Genomic DNA, 14,883 nt, shown 5'->3' on the forward strand with positions numbered 1-14,883 from the left:
GAGTTCAATACTCACGGCGATCAGATAGGAATGCTCCAGCCGGCATATGGGCAGAAAATAGATTTCGACCATGGAGGGCTCTCACGACGTCCGACAGGAGCGCAATACTCACAGCGTCAGACGGGTAAGCCCCGCCAACAATCGAACGGTTACAGGCTTGGCCGTTTGACCTAGAGGGCTCTCGCAGCATCTGACTGGAGTTCAATACTCGCAGCAATCGGACGGGTAAGCCCTTGATGGCAGTTAAGCGCAATTAAAGATAGGAAATTAAACAGGGATGGTCGCGTATAGGGGTGAGCTTCTGCTAAAGTCAGGTGTTAACGCTGCTGTGGTGGTGAGAAAGGGGTTAAATGTAGAGGCAGGGCTCTTGAAAGCCTATGATGGCCAACGACTGAGTGCTTGAATCTGTTGCTGGGAGAGGCCTTTTTGAGCAGCTGTGGTTACGGAACCTATGTGAAAAGAGTGACTTGAAAAGTGCTCTGCTAAGAGTAATTTGAGGTGTTTTTGGAACCAGAAACACATAACGGGGTGATTTGAATCGTCTCTGAAAAGTGGGTCAGAAGGGTACTTAACTTGTGAGTTTCTAAAATGTAAGTAACATAGAGGGGTGTGGTACGTTTGGATAGGTGATGGGAGATTGAAAATGTAAATGAAATGGCCTTTTTTCGTCTGATCTGCCTTGCTTTTTTTTGATGAAGAGATTGTTTCGTTATCTAAGATTGATAAATCTGAAATAGTGGGATGGATTTAGGGTTAAAACTATAGATGAAATGAACATAGCGTTGAGTGCGAGCGGTATTAATGGAATGGTAGCCTAGGCGGTGAGTTTGGTGAGTATGTCTTTGGTGAGTATGTCTAAAGTTAAAGGTTGTCTGGTGTCTGGGTGGGTTTTTTAAATGCCTTTGATAAGCAGGGAAGTCTGTGACTTGATTATTTTGGAGGAGAGTGAGCCGAAAATTAGTTTATGGAAAAATTGGATTCCACTTTAATGTAGCCTTTAATGGAACCAATTTGAAGGCTCTTGACTGTGTTAAGATTGGAGATATACAACGTAATAGTGAGAAGAGAAAAGTCTGGGAAGGGCAGGTTGAATGTGAGTGGAAAAGTTTTAAAACATCTCTATGGGGTCGGGTTGGGGTCCGCTTCTGAAGCCAGCTGCCTGAATTTCTGAAAGGAAAAGCCAGAGAGAGTCAGTAATTTGTTTTTTGGACCCAGGAACATGCTTAGCAGTTATTATGAATTGATTGCACGCTGTGATCCAAATTAGGAGTCTTATGAGTGGCATCATTGCTGGGGAGTGAGAACGTTTTTTATTGATGCAGTGCACGGTTGCTTCGTTGTTGCAGTAAACTACGATGTTGCTTGTAGACCATTCTTTCCCCCATAGAAAGGCTGCTACAATGAGAGGATACAGTTCAAAGCTGGGAACTGCCTTGTATCTAAAAACTGAGGTGGCCACATAGGCACGAACCAGCAGCCTTGATAAAATCCCCTGAAGCTGATGGAGGGATCTGCGTTGGTGAAAAGTTGGAGAGCGAGAGAAACCAGGTTGCTGTAGAAGAATGATAGACCGTTCCATTGTTTAAGGAAGGCTATCCATAAAGTAAGCTCGTCACGGCACAAATTAGTTAGAGAGATTTGGTCTTCTAACGTGTAAACCGAGGACGCAAGGGAGAGAAGATGTGAGATGAAAGGGCAGCCTTGCAGAATTATGTGCAGTGTGAAGTTTAGGTGGCCGAGCAGAGATGGGAGTTTGCGTTCAGAACAATTTGGGCTGTCTAGTAGGGTGGATGCGACCAGAATTATTCTGTTGATTTTCTCTTTAGGCAATGAGACCTGGAATTTTACAGTGTCTAAGTCAATGCCTAAAAATTTAACGGACGTGGCTGGGCCCCTTGTTTTGTTCTGAGCAATTGGAATCCCAAGCGCAGTGAAAAAAAATTTGGACTGTGAGGAAAATGTGCGGCTGGGATGACATTGGGAGGCGAGATGAGGTGAATAAGGTAAGGAATTGCATAGTTGTTAGAGAAAATCCAGCAAATGGCTTTGGATAACATGTCAAAAATCTTGGAGCTGCTTTTGCAGTAAAAAGTTAAGCGGACGGCAAAATAATATTTTTCTTGCCAGCGAACGCCAAATAAATGCCATGAATCCAGGTGGATGGGCATCACTTTAAATGCAGAAGTGATGTCAACTTTGCAAGCCAAGCTCCACGGCCAGCATTTTTAATTAATGTTTTTGCTTGATCGATGTTGTGATAGTGAAGGTGAAGTGGGATAAGGCAGTTTATGCTTGGGAACGGAAAATTTATGCAGGGCTGAGAGGTTGATTATTAATCGTTTTTTACCAGAATTTTTTTTAGTATCCACTCCAATGGGGCTGATGCGAAGATTTTTCGAAGAGAGGAACATAAAATGGGTTGATCATGAAGCCTGAATTAACTTCCTTACTGATCAGGTTGTCTTCTGTGTCAGGTTCTATGAGGGCGAATTGAAGATTATCACAAATAATATTTTGTGAGGGAAGGCTTTCTACTCTGGGTTCAAAACCATGCTCGAGACCAGGCTGAAAATAGTTAGTAGATTCAGGATTAGGGTGGCAAGACAATTTAGTAGACAAACGGAAAATATTTTCTGGAGTCAACAAACAATAAAAAAAAAACATATTAATAGATCTCATGACAGGGCATATTAGGCATGAGCGGCGCTGCAGTAGCTGCAGATGTGCAAAAACCGACAACGCTGTCTTGTACATTTCCCTGTATTAACGTTATTGCAGACCTGTCTGCTGGAAGAAAAAGCTGAGGGTCTTCTTCTAGAATCCGTACCAGAAAAGTTGAAGTTGGTGGTTGCTGTGCATGGGATGTAACTGGATGATTTTGTTTGGTTTGGAACAGGACATGGAGGAATTGAGGGATTTACTTGGGGACAAGCCGTGGTGGAATGGGCGACCGATCTACATACTGCACATGAAATGTTCAGACAGTCTAAGAAGAATCTATTGTGGTGGTCTGTGTCCAGCACGCCCCAATAGAGGCACTAATTCCATTGGGAGACTTGAACGGCGCATTTAGCTGAAAACAGCTTGTGATAGGTGTAAAAGTGGGTTCCTCCATATGATAACACAAGCTCTGCTATTATCACAAGATTCTCAATTAAATTCTCACCTCCTATGGTGAAAAGCAGCACAAATGATTCCACTGTATCGACTGAAAGCAATACAGAATTCTGAGAAGGAAAGGATCCGGGATGGGCTATGAGCTGAATTTTTCTAGGTAACTGAAAAATCGTCACAATCAGTTTGGTGACTTGATTCAATTAGGGGAAGCAGGGAGAGTAGGAAGGATAAATCAATGTCTGCACCTGACAAAATCTGTGCTCTGATGTTGCTGGCGACAGGGAGCAGTTCCAAAGCGATGGCATTCGATGGTATGGGCATATGTGTTGCAGAAAAGAGGGAAAATTATGACCTAGCCTGAGGAAGAGAGTTAGGAGGGAGAAGCTCCTGGGTTGTTTGCAGAGGCAGTCTCACGCTTAGGTCGGCCCCTGGGGCTTGGGTAGTAATGGGGAAGGTAAAGGAAGAGGAAAGCTGGGGTGGAAAATAGACTGTCTGGGTCTGCGCCGCTAGCAGAGGCAGCCTCACGCTAGGGCCCATGGTTGGCGCTGTAGGCAAAGGACAAAAAAGAGAATTTGAGACTGATGACTGGGCCTACGCCGCTAGCGGAGTCATCCACACACTAGGGTCTGCAGGAGAAGCTGTAGGCAACCGATAGGGGAAAAGGTTAGAGGCAGAGGGAGGAGAGGGAAATGTTATCTGGCCATGTGTTACTAGCGGAGGCAGCCTCACGTTAGGAGCTGCAGGCAAAGGACAATGGGGAGGGTTAGAGACGGCAGGATGAAATGGCTGAGATGGCTGAGCTTGCTCACGCTAGGGGGAAGGCATTTGTTGAGAGAAGCAGGCATTGTTGTACTGGGTGCAGCGCTGGGGAAAGCCGCGGTGTGTGGCTGAGCAGAGGGAGGACGAGAGTAGGGCCTGGCAGCGGCGGAATCTGGGGCGCAGCCCAGGCTCGCTGAAGGCCTGCTGCCGCGGCCCAATGCATGGGAGGAAGACTGTGTTTGAAAGGAATGTGGCTTTGGGCACCTACAGTCTTTGTTCACTCTACTGGCAGCCTTAGAGGGTAAAAAGGAGCAAACTGTCTGCAGGTTGATGTATAATTGATATTACTGTGCTTTATTCATGTCTTAATCCCTACAGTGTCCATTTCTCGATTGCAGATATAGTTGGATGGGCAAGGGTGTACTAAGATGGCAAGGAGGATGGTTGATGTCTTACCTGTAGGAGCAGGGCTCTGCATCTTGGGGTGTGGAGAACAGAACGGATGGGCTGGCAACCGCGCAATGGAGCCAGAAGCTCTGCGGCAGCACCCGGCGGAGAGTGGGTGCTGCTTAGTTCGGTGGAGTGCGGCGAAGGATTTCGGGAGAAGAGGAATGTGTCATCAGACAGGAACAGCTCAATCTCTGACATAGCTGCAATTGGGCGGGTCCAAATGCAGAAAACTGTCGAGGAACATAGATGAGTCGGCTATGTATATATAGGCCTCCTCTTGTACTGATTGGATAGGCAATATGAATTGGTTCCTCCCAAATGTTGTCAAGAAAAAATCATGACTTGTTTCATGGTCACAACTGGACACTAGACAAACATAAAAATTTAGAGTGTGTATGTGTCGCTAGTATACTCAGCGCATTTGGGCTTTAGATCAAAGTATTTGGTTTTTTTGTGCTTTATGTACTCAAAGTGCTCAAATTTTGTCATCAACACAGCCCAATTTTTTCGAACTCTGTAATTGTAATTTTTACATTTGTAAAATAAATGGATGAGATGGAACAACAACAAACTACTAATGATGGCAACAACAATAGACAACGTTGACGAGTGCTTGCATGAGGGGGTTAAGAGATACGCACAACTTTTAAAAGTTTAAACGAGTACAAAGACATCTTTATCCCTCTTAACTTTTGGAAAGAAGAAGCACAGACATTAAATTAAATAGACATTGAAAGGCTATATATACATTTGTACGCATATGCTAGTGTTCATGAAAGAAACTTTTTAGGATTTGTGCGTTCGGCTGTGTGCATACATTAAGCGCTTGAATTAAAACGGAAGTATACTTTGGGAATTACACTAGTGGTTTTTAACTGGTTGGTCGAGACCCAAATTAGGTCACAGGTCTGTTTTGACAGGATAGAGAAATGCTAAATGCAAAATAAAAAAAATGTAAAAAGTAGCTATTAATTGTGCAAAGTAAAAGAGCAAAATAAATAGGCTTATTAACTGGTTGGAAAAAAACATTATACTGTACATATCTTTTGTTGCTCATGTTCAAGTCCATGCATCCAATCAAACTACGCCCAAATTCTACATTAAATATGGGTTCAATTGCAACAAGGGTTAAAATAAGCAGTTAAAATGGCCACACTAGGCTTTACCTTCCATTGTCTTTCATTCTTATGCATTTATACATGTGCATGGGAGACCGGATACGCAACCTAATGCAAAGAAGTTTTGGTGAACTCTGACCTGCAAATGCATATGACGTGACCAAAATTTGTGACCTACACTTCCAATTCAGCTGTTCATGTAAATAATTGTGGCTTTTCTTGGGCCTATGCAGTTTTCAATAAATATATTATTTACTTTTGTATAACAATCAATTTTGGTTACTGTGTTTGGTTGCCACTTATAATTCGGATAATTTGGGTATTAAAGCAAATCCAGCTAAAAACCACTTAAATCTCTAAGATGTTTGTTTTTCATTCATCTGAAAACACCTCAAAATGTGACTCTACTGCCTCTTGGCCATCTCCATATGCCTTCAGCTCAATGACCAAAATCATTGATGCAGTATGGTGTAAATGGGACTCTGTGGGGTTCCACAGGAAGTGACCGCCAGGCTAGGTAGTTTCCTGGCTCGGCCTGTGTAACAGACGGTCCGTGTTGGCTCTGACAGCCAACTGATCTCCTGCAGCGGGGCAAGAACAACACTGCTCAAAATACTGACAAACTAGTGACAGAAAGCCACCACACATACAGTATGAGCAGGATGCACAGTGCAGGAACTACAAAGATTCTAGCTTTCATATGGGTGTGGAGAAGAGGACATTCATAGCTGCTGTATCTATGACAGTATTAAAAACGGCTAAAATTTGCTTTAAAAAACAGTGCTTGCAAGGCAGCAAAAAAAAAAAAAAAAAAAACCTTTCTGGTTTTCAAATGAAATAGTACATCAGAGTATATCTTGCTTATTATGATGCTCACACACATCTGGTTTTCTTACATCTGTGTACAAGAATCAACAGCTAACATGACATCATATTTGAAGTGTAAATACAAATATAAATGTTTAAATAAATGCATGAGAGAAAATAAAGAAGACCAAAATTCAGTATGCAAATAAATGCAAAATAAGACATGAATCACAAATAAGTATGCAAATTGTACAATGACATTATCACTCTGTGTTTCATTTTGAATGGCCAAATTCTAATGATGTAAGTCAACACTGATTAACTTTAAAGGGGTGGTTGATAATGATTTAGCTTTTTTAACTTTAGTTAGTGTGTAATGTTGCTGTTTGAGCATAAACAACATCTGCAAAGTTACAATGCTCAAAGTTCAAAGCAAAGGGAGATATTTGCTTTTAAAGAAATCGCTTTTTAAGAACTTTTAAACAAACGGCTGGTTGGGACTACACAAGCTTCCTCCCGGGTTAGTGACATCATTAACCCTAAAATTTACATAAACCCCGCACCTGAAAAACAATTTATAGCTTATCAAGACAGAATATGCTAATCAATGACTAGAAGATAATTACACATAAGCTACATAAATTCATCAACTAACCATTCAGAAATGTCCTGTTGCTTCTACATGTTGTCACATCTTCTTGAGTCTCTCCATCATTGTCTGAATCCGGTTTGAACATAAAAGTCTAAAGGTGATGATACACAGGGCAACTTTTTGAGCAATGTTGCTGGGCAATATTGCCGAGCGATTGTTGCTGGGCAATATTGCCGAGCGATTGTTGCTTGGGCACTTTTCCATTGAAAATGGGAAATAAATTTCTATCTGGATACTTTAGATCAGTCGTGGGCCCTGTGTCCCATCTGGTTTCCCGTTGACGGCAACATTGCCCAGCAACATTGCTCAAAAAGTTGCCCTGTGTATCATCAGCTTAAAAGTTTTTGAAATTTTCAGTGAATGTCTGTGTGAGTGCAAGCTGTTGAAGCTCCACCCTCTGTGCCACTAGCAGCAGGTCATTTGCATTTAAAGGAACAGACACAAAACGGTGTGTTTTTGCTCACCCTTAAAAATTGACAATTTTAACATGCTATATAAAAATATCTGTGAGGTATTTTGAGCTAAAACTTCACATACACACTCTGGGGACATCAAAGACTTATTTTACATCTTGTGAAAAGGGCATTATACCACCCCTTTAATTTTACATTTCACAAGTATTATGTTTACAAAAGCAAAACTAGACAGCACTTAGACTACACTGAAGAATAAAACTATTTACAAAGGTATCTATGGAGGTTTAGGCTGAATTTCTTGCAGAAAAGTGTGAGGAAAATAAACAAATATATATTTCTATACAATGCTGCCTTGCAAACACAGTAAGAATGATTTACTGCAAATTGTGTAAAGCATTCATTATGCTTTTACACTTTATTTTCTTTGCATTTATACAAGTGTTATGTATTATAATGACTTACCCTCCCTCACAAATCTGTACCCGTGAGCTGTACTTGGAGGTAGATAGTCGGTCCTCCTTCTCCACTGCGGTTTTCTTTTCTACCTCTGTCAACTCAGCTTGCTGGGCTTCTTTCGGTTCTGTGGGCTGAGTGGCATGTACCTACACTCGAGAGAGACACGGGCAAGTTCACCAACCCTATTCCGGGAGCCCAGGGAGACAGAGATGGGGGGGGAGTCTCATTCAACATTTTAAGTTGACTTTGTATACTTTTTATAAGTAAAATTTACAAGTTTACATTAATGTTGTCTTGTGAAGATTAAGTTTAATCACATTTTAAAACTGTGGAGTGGGGACTGTAAGTCCCTTACCTTTGTATTACTTAAACCCTCATATGCCTTTTAAAATACTGAGCTAAAAAAACAACAACATAATCCCTCAATTTAATAATATCAATGTCAGCTAGCATAACAGTTATTCTCCCAACTGAAAAATTAAGTTTTAAGTGGACAAGCTGTTTTGGGAACATGGTAGCTGGTTAACCAACTAATGACCAGCTTGGAGCAGCTAGAAACCATCTACCATGTTATAAAACACATCTACAAGCCTAAGCTGATTTTCCAAGCAGGGCAGAAATAATTGACGTGATGAATGCAAGAGTTGTTACATTTACCTCAGTCACGTTAGGCTTTTGGGACTCAGGTGTCTCTTGTTTCCTGTCTAGAGGGGGTGACATGGCTGCCATGGTGTAGATGAGTGGTTCTGGTCTCTGCCTGCAGTGCAACAGGGCTAGCATTTCCTTGCTTGTCAGGCCAGGAGGGTTTGGATTGCGGGTACTTGTACACCATGAAGAATAGACTGAGTTTTGTTGTTCACTCTGTATAGATGGATTGGGCTTTATGTAGTTTAGATAGCACCAGGTAAAAGTAAGGTTAGTGTTAAGAGTCAGAAATGGTGGTTCTTTGTGTTCTGTTGGTAAGATGACACTTTGCTCACCCAGTCTTTCATCCTTCTTGGATTCAATCAAAACTTCATCATTTCCCCTTTCATTTTCCTGTTTTTTCTCCTCCTCTTTCACACGTTTCTGCTGTTGCTCACTTTCTGGGCTGAGCTCCTCACTGCTTGTCGGGGATAACACACGTTTGGTTGCTCCAGCACTTACTGATTTGGATCCATCAGATATTGGTTGTTGGTCCATGATTTCAAACTTTGAGGCCACTTGAACTGAACTGACTCCAGAGCAGCAAGGTTCCTGAGGCCTTGAGGCAAATGTTTGTGAAGCTGTAGTATAAATAGAGCCTGTATGGTGTGGAAGGTGTGAATTAAGACGGACTGGAATTCTCTGAGCTGGTAAAGGTCTCAGTAGTTCTGTGTTTGAAGTAACATCAAAACCAAGATTCTGATGGTGGCGATAATGAGTGAGGTATGGTTGGTTGACCCTTGTATCAGAATTCACCAATTCATTCTCCATTGGAATTTCAAGCTTGAGTCCTGTCGACATTGAAGAATAATGAGCTCTGGCAGCACCTGATGGACAAAGCAGACTTCCCATTGTTGTGGGCTGGTCAGTATGAATCAATGGTGTCAACTGCAATGCATTCTGCTGGGTATTCTCTGATAAAACATCCTGTGATTGCATTATCTGCTTCTCACTAAATGTGTGTACAGTATTGCTTAAAGACAGAAGATGGGTGGTGGTTGGACTGTAAGAGATTGCTGGGCTATTGCTAGGTGATGTGATAGTCCTTTGAGTTGGAGAACTGGTGTTGAAGACTTTAGAAGATTGATCCTCCTCCTCAGGTTCCCTCACTGCACTATGCCTCATTAGAAGGCATTTCCGCCTTTCTCTCCATCCTGCAGGGGTCCGATCTGGAGACAAACTGCTGTAGTCAAAAGACTTACTGCGAGCTTCCTTAATAAGGTTAACATGTTGAGGAACATGGGGTGCCTGCTCAGATGCAGAGCGCCTCATTTCTCTGTGAGAATTTGTGGGAATTGTCAAAGTATGAGTGGCTCTTGATCTCCTAGTTGGTGTCATATCTGCATCAGCTTTGCAAGCCTCTTCAAATGAAGTTGATCGACTGGAGGTGTGAGATACACAACTGTCTTGACTTGGACTGTGAGGCAGGGACATTGATTCAAAGCTTGAGTCCCCTGATGACTGGGTAGCTTCTGCAAGACGGAGACGTTTCTTTTTAGGCGGTAACTTCTCAATTGGAAGTTGGGCTAAAGTTGGACTTCTTTGGGGCCATTGGAACTCACTGACCTTTTCAGCGTCCTTGATTTTAGGTACAGTTGGAGGGGGTGATACTGTCAATGTGTTGGTGTTTGAATCTTCAGTGACCAGAATCTCTGGCACTTGGACATTGTGTTGCCGTACAAGTTTACGGAAGTATGGTTTAGTTGACTGCTCCTTTGATTGTGAGCAAGGAGAACAATGGGAGACATCATGAGGGTGAGAGACCTCATCTGGTCCAAGGTTTTTTAAAGTACTATCATGTTTCTCAAATGAACTAGTATGTTGTATGACAGATATTCCTTTCAAAGCACATTCTGTGCCATGTTCTTGACCTAATTCAATGGTCCCTTTAATAGGCTGTTCACAAGATGGCATATATCCTTTGAGTGATATATAAGAGACTGAGGGTAAAGAAGGATCATCAAGTTCTATACTCTCTTCTTTTCTTCTTTTTCTAAATGCAAAAGCACCAGGACGAGTTGTGAATGTTCTTTTGTGTTCTTCCACTTGATAGACTGGAATTTCAGTTTGTTGAGAAATATGAACCATGCAGTGTGTTTGATATCTCTCCCAGTCATTAAAAACTATACCACATGCATCACACTCAAGTGGCTCTTGTTTCTGGCTGGGATCAGGCACTGCAGGAACTGAGGGATGAAATGATGAGCTGGAATAGGGATGTCCGTCTATGGTAATTTCAGCGCCGATGGGCAATTCAATGGCAGGCTGTCGTCTTAGCATACCATGACGCCGATTATGAACTGGTTGCTGGTCATCAAAGGATTGGCTAAGGCGAAGACTAAGAGAAGTTTCAGACACATCACTAACGCTTGCATCTGAGGGCATGGAGTGACTTCTCAGAAGAGGAGCAGTTGATGTTGTGTCAGTTTGTTCCATACTGAGAGAATGGTGCTGAAATTTCTCACAAGGTACACCAAGAGTAATTGAACCACTGCTCTTTGTACTCACATCTATTTCTTTTGGACTGTGAAGGAAAGGCTCTTTAGAAGAGGCTGGCTTCAGTTCTGTGCTGCTTCTCCTAGAGAGTGAGAATCTTCTTGGTTTGACGCTGTCAATCTTACTGGTGTCTACCACAGCCTCATTGATGGTGATGAGTTTTGTTATGTGGTCAATAACTTGCTTTTTTGGCACAGAGAATGGAATTCTTTTACTTTCTTGCCCAGCAGGATGGGCATGTTGCTGATGAGCAGTCCTCTGTAACTGACCAAGACGACCAAACTTTCCCAGGATGACCTCTGCATAGCTTTTGGCACTTGTGTTTGGTGGACTATCTTGAGAGACTTCTGTGCTCTCAGATCGAGAGAAATAGCCTGACTCTGTGCTACCTTTGCTACTTAGACCAAATGATGAGGATGTTTCATCAGATGATCCTATAGGTGTACGCCTTCCTCTGCTAAGTCTCATTGCAAGTCTTTTTTTAACTGCATGAGAATCTTCTGTACCTTGTAACTGTTTATCAGAGCACTTTTCTGTGGTATTTTGCTTTTGAATGGACATCTTTTGTTTTTCTAAAAAGGAGGATGGTTGGCTTTCATCTTCTGATTCTGTAAGTGGCTCCTCCGAACAACTTATACTTGGTCCTTCCCTCTCTGCAGTCAGACCAGCTTTCACCCTATGAGTATGTGATTTTCTGTGTTTGTACAGGTTACTTTTAGTCTTGAAGGAGAACCCACATGGTGCACATGGGTAAGGTCTCTCTCCAGTGTGGGAACGAATGTGTTTTTGAAGCACACTGGGCTTGGCACAAGCACGACCACAATATGAGCACACATACTTTCCGGGTTTTTGAGGTTTACGCTCACGTTTTTGTCGAGGTGTACTTTCCAGGGCCTCATCCATGGAACAGGATGGTATAGCTGATACTGCTGAGGATGAAGCTCCAGATGGCATTTCACTAGGCTGCCTCATGTTATCATCAGGATATTCAGAACTACCAGATGCCCTTGGTGGCTTTACCTCTTCAACATTGTCTGTCTCAGTTTTCTTCTGTAATCTGAGACGCTTTCTCTCAGGATTAATACGTTTTTGCTTTTGTCCATGATGCTGCTGGGTGCCAACCTTGTTCTGTTCATGATACTGTGGCAATGAATGTGGCTGGGGGCTGTCCACTGGAGTCTCATTCTGCTTTTCTAAACCTCCAGATTGCTCCCCTGTGGTCAACTGGCTATGCAAGGCCTCCATAAAATTTGATGAAAGCCTGAAGTACTGTTTATTCCAGACTACGAATGACCAATTAATTTAATTAATTCAGAGCATCGCTTAATACATTGTTTCATTCAACATATGCATGGATCGTCACAACTGTAGCATTCTGTATACATCATTGCTTGATGTGAGAATAGCTTCTTCAAATTAATTTTGTGGAATACCACTACAACTTTTTCAGTTACAGATAATTCTGCCTCTTCTGTTTCTTGTCCTTTCTTGTCCTTGGAAATCCATGGCAACTATGTTTTTCCATGAGTGCCCTGTCTGGTTTTCAAGTCCCTGTGTTCTGCAGATGTTTTATGTTCTGCCTGGTTCAGATGATGATCCACTTCAAAGATTCAAATTCTGGGAAATACCAGAAGGCAACAGAATTAGTCAGACTGTCAATTCTACATTATAATTGCTGATAGAATATCATACACAATACACCCTATATTCATGTGTGTAGCAATGCTCAAAGACTCCAGACCACACAGAGCATGCACACAAAATAAATATGTGAGCATTTGAAAGCAGTAGCCTGACAGTCAGACAGATCGAAGTTATCGATCTGAGTTTGTACTTGCTATTTCCAATACTCCAGAAAGACTGGCATGTTACTTTTTCTTTTTTAATTTAGTTGACTTGGTACCAAAGTACCAAAACTTCTGAAATTACTAAATCACTTAATGAACTACATCTAATGGGATCGTAGCTAAACTTTTTTCCAGCTATTAACATACAGTTGTTCACATTGACTGTTACAAGTAAATTGGTTAAATAAAAGCTGTCTAACTGGACTTAAAGTAACACTAAAGTGTCTGTGTACATGTATGTGCATATAAAAAAGAGTAATGTATGTAGTAACAAAGAGTGAATACTACAGGTTCTTTGGTATTCTTAACAAAAGCACAATTTCGGACAGCACTCACTGACTCTGACACTACTTTCACTAGAACACAATAAGGAATTAGGCATCCCACTCACTGACCAGCTGGTATTGGCACCCACGCTTTGCTTTAGGGGGCGGTTAGGTGTGGAATCACAGGGGATCCTGCTGGTACATATCAAAATCCCTGCCAATTATACATTCCAGCACAATTGATGAGTGTATGATTTAAGAATGCTGTATTGTGGAAAGTAGAGAATCTGACAGGTGACAATTATATTCAGTTACCCAAAATATTTGATTCATGGAAAATTAATTGATAGCATTGACATACTAAATAAAACTTTGTTTTAACAAAAGGGCACTGTGATTTGAAGACTTCAAATAAAATAAAATTAATTAAACCATCTGAAAATTTAAACAAAGCAAGATAAAACTGCCTGGGTTGTATTCACATGTCATTCTGTGGCTCATGCTTTTTAGGTTTGATGAGTATATGTAGGTCGGACGGATAGTGTAGGAGGCGTAAAACATGGTGGTTGTCTGGACTTGGATGTGAGTCAAGTAAGCATTCATCTCTCTAGAACCACCTGTTCTGTCCTCCCACTCAAAAACACTGGCGACCTTGAATCACAGACTGCAGTGGCACATCATAATGACTCATTTTAGCTCAAACACAGTTCTATAACTGTTACACAATTCTGTATTAAAACTACACACATTGCTTCTACAAGAGAGACTGATCTGTCTTCTCTGAGCTGTTTTTCCAAATATGTTCTTGATTAAGAGAATTAGGGCTGAACGATTAATTGCATTTGCGATAATATCGCGATATGATGAAACGCAATTTTGTAACCGCAAAGGCTGCGATTATACTCTGATCACGAGACACGTGAGAGTAAAGCAGTCCGCAGAGGAAGCATCAACTTGGCACGCTACGCATATAGGCCTGACCTACAGGAAAGAACAGTTTATGTTTAATTTATGTGATATTGTGTTATAGATTCTCTCTCCAACGATTCTGGAACGATTCAGAGAATGTCAGAATCAATTCTGAGCTTAGTTTTTAAACACAGATGCGTGATGACGCTGCGTGTGCTTTAGAAACACCCGTATTCTGCTTGCTTCCAATTCCTCACGCACACACCACTCGAACCTTCCGTAAAATAATCATTCATAAAGTTCGGAAAGGTTGAAGCGAATTACGATGACATTCGCTAGCTTAATTGCACAGGATATGCGCTGTGGAGAAACTCACGCTTTGCTCTATGTTACTCTTGTAATGCGCGAGTAATGTAATGAAGCTTGCGAAATTATGCTCTTAAAAGGCATAATTTATGTCTTTTGGAATGCAGTGGGCTTATATATTAAAAATATGAAACTCACTGACAGTAGGCTGCTTTCAATTTCAATTTCAATTATGAAATGAATGTAAACACAGTCAGTTATATCTTAAGGGATTAAACAGTCAGGACAAACAATCTTATATTTCAAAAGAAACCTGTGGATTAGTGTGAATGCAGCTTATCGGATCTAAACTGATAAAGAAAAATCACTCACAGCTCTTGAATGGAAAATGTTCAGATAGCCTACTCTTAAATAGCCTACTGAAAGCACTCTTTGTTTATTCCTTGTAGCCTATTTTTTTTTCCCCTCATTGTTATTTACTAGCTTTTGTTTTGAAGCTATATAGTTTATATAGCCTATTTAAAATTCTTAACATTGTTTTAATTTAATTTTTTAATGTGTAATTATTTTTAAAAGTACTTATAATTACATGCAATTAAA

General features: G+C 41.3%; 1 protein-coding gene across 5 annotated transcripts in view; it reads right to left on the reverse strand.

Annotated features, from left to right (window-relative positions):
* The window catches only part of hivep3a (HIVEP zinc finger 3a), a 62,364-nt gene that overhangs the window by 15,446 nt on the left and 32,035 nt on the right, over positions 1 to 14,883 (reverse strand). For 4 of the 5 annotated variants that reach the window (XM_079878069.1, XM_079878071.1, XM_079878068.1 and 1 more), the window contains 2 exons: positions 8,433 to 12,572; positions 7,782 to 7,921 (listed from right to left, as the gene is read on the reverse strand). In XM_079878069.1, the coding sequence (XP_079734195.1) occupies positions 7,782 to 7,921; positions 8,433 to 12,200 (3,908 nt within the window). In that variant the 5' untranslated portion in view covers positions 12,201 to 12,572. Of the gene's footprint in view, positions 1 to 7,781; positions 7,922 to 8,432; positions 12,573 to 14,883 lie in introns of those variants that run through there. The other variant, XM_079878072.1, reaches the window with a different exon arrangement.

This window comes from Squalius cephalus (genome assembly GCF_949319135.1).
Source record: "Squalius cephalus genome assembly, chromosome: 8".
Lineage (NCBI taxonomy): Eukaryota > Metazoa > Chordata > Actinopteri > Cypriniformes > Leuciscidae > Squalius > Squalius cephalus.